This window comes from Manacus vitellinus, unplaced genomic scaffold, assembly GCF_001715985.3.
Source record: "Manacus vitellinus isolate BGI_N305 unplaced genomic scaffold, ASM171598v3 scaffold_92_pilon, whole genome shotgun sequence".
NCBI lineage: Eukaryota > Metazoa > Chordata > Aves > Passeriformes > Pipridae > Manacus > Manacus vitellinus.
In genome coordinates, this window is record NW_021940877.1 from 502,175 (window position 1) to 504,409 (window position 2,235).

Consider the following 2,235-nt stretch of genomic DNA (forward strand, 5'->3'; position numbering starts at 1 on the left):
CCGCCAGCCCCCGGATCACCGCCGGGCAGCGCTTGTAGTAGACCCTGACGGAGAGCAGGGCCACGCAGGCGCCCAGGTCCTGGAAGGCCAGGTAGAAGCCCTTCCTCCGCAGCGGCCCCACCGAGCGAACCTCCACGTTGAGTTTGACGTTGCGGGCGGCGAAATCCTCCTGGACGGTGATCTCGTCCGGAGCGATGGTGTCGATCTTCCGGAACTGCCTCTTCTGGAAGTTGGTGCCGTAATCCACGTCGGACTCGGCGTAGTAGAGGTTGAAGGTCTCCTTGCAGGAGCCGCCCCCGGCCGTGGGGAAGCTGTTGCAGTCGCGGACGGTGAACTGGAGCTCGATGAAGATGCGCTCGGCCACCCCCCGGTAGATCCAGTTGGTGCGGAGCCAGTTCTCCTGCTCCCCCTCCAGGACGTTGCACACGGAGTAGATGTAGATCAGGGAGTCGTTGAGGACGTTCTGCAGCTGGTCCCACTGTCCCCACGGAGACACAAACGGCACTTGGAGGGGGAACTGAGGCACAACGGTCCCTACGGAGGCACTCGGCCTCATCCCTGTGGGTGTCCCTGGCTCTACACCCATGGATGCCCCCAGCCCTGTGGAGATCTCCAGTCACATCCCAGTGGAGATCCACAGCCCCATGGACATCCCCATCTCTGTCCCCACGGACACCCCTGGCCCTGTGAATGTCCCCAGTCCCATCCCAACAGAGATCCACAACTCCATGGACATCTCCATCCCCACGGGTGTTCCTGGCTCCATGGAGGTCCCCAGTCACACCCCAGTGGAGCTCTCCAACCCCGTGGATGTCCCCATCTCAGTCCCCATGTGTAGACCTGTCCCCCTGCCCATGGGATGTTCCCATGGGGGTCCCTCCCTATGATGCCTCTGTCCCTGGGGGTGTCCCCCTCCCCATTCCTGTGGGTTCCCCCATCAGCATTCCCATGGATTTCCCCATCCCAATGGAGGTCCTTGTTTCCATCACTAGGGAGGTCTCCATGGATGTCTCTATTCCCATGGGGGTCCATGAGGATGTCCCTGTCCCCATCACCATGGAGATTCCCATGGAGGTTCCCAATCCCATGGAGGTCCCTCATGGAGAGGTCCCCATTCCCTGGCCCCAAGGATGTCCCCATCCCCCATCCCCATCCCGGCTGGGGTGCTGGATCCCAGGTGCTCACCCCTTTTCCGTAGGGATGGGTGAGCCAGCCCAGCTCCCCGTGTGCCTTGGCAAAGTCCAGCAGCACCACTGTGGGACAGGAGAGAGGAGAGGAACGTCAGGAGATGCCACCAGGACCTGCAGGTGCCACCAGGACACCCCTCGGACCTGTGGATCCTGGGATCCACTGACATCCATCCCTCAGGACACGCGCATGTCCCCAGGACTCACAGGCACCCTGGGACCCACAGACATCACTGGGACTCCCAGATGCTTCCGGGACTTACAGACAGATGTCCCCCAGGACCCACAGGTGCCCTGGGATCCATGGATGTCCCCAGTACATACAGATGTCCCCATGGAAGTTCTCAGGGCTTGCAAATGCTCCTGGGACCCAGAGATGCCACCAGGATCCATGGATGTCCTCAAGATCCATGGATATCCCCAGGATCCACAGATCCACCCCATCCCCACAGACATCCCCACAGGTGCCCTGGGATCCACAGTTGTCCCTGGGATCCATGGGATCCACGGATGTCCCCAGTCCCCAGAGACGTCCCCATGACCCATGGAAATTCTCAGGGCTTGCAAACACTCCTGGGCCCCACAGATGCCACAAGGATCCATGGATATCCTCAGCACCCACGGATATCCCTTGGCCCCACAGATGCCACCAGGATCCATGGATATCCTCAGCACCCACGGATATCCCTTGGCCCCACAGATGCCACCAGGATCCATGGATGTTCTCAGGATCCATGGATATCCCTTGGCCTCACAGATCCCACCAGGATCCATGGATGTGCTCAGGACCCCCAGAGGTCCCCAGGACCCCCAGATCCACCCCATCCCCACAGACATCCCCACACGACCTCCAAACGTTCCCAGACCCCACAAACGTCCCTTAGACCCACGGATCCCGCCCCATTCCCAACAGATTCCCCCGGGATGCCCCCGAGCCGCCCCCAAAGGAGGGGGAGCAGTGACGGCGCCGGGCCCGGACCTGCCGGGGCACGTCCAGGGCGGGTCCGGATCCAGCGCCCGGAGAGGAAGAGGAGGAAGAGGAGGAAGA

At 61.8% G+C, this 2,235-nt stretch overlaps 1 protein-coding gene across 1 annotated transcript in view; it reads right to left on the minus strand.

Moving 5' to 3' along the window:
- Positions 1 to 2,235, minus strand: part of EPHA2 (EPH receptor A2) — a 24,755-nt gene that overhangs the window by 11,225 nt on the left and 11,295 nt on the right. The window contains exons 4-5 of the mRNA XM_029965229.1: positions 1,186 to 1,253; positions 28 to 478 (exon numbers count right to left, since the gene is read on the minus strand). Of these exons, the coding sequence (XP_029821089.1) occupies positions 28 to 478; positions 1,186 to 1,253 (519 nt within the window). The remainder of the gene's footprint in view (positions 1 to 27; positions 479 to 1,185; positions 1,254 to 2,235) is intronic.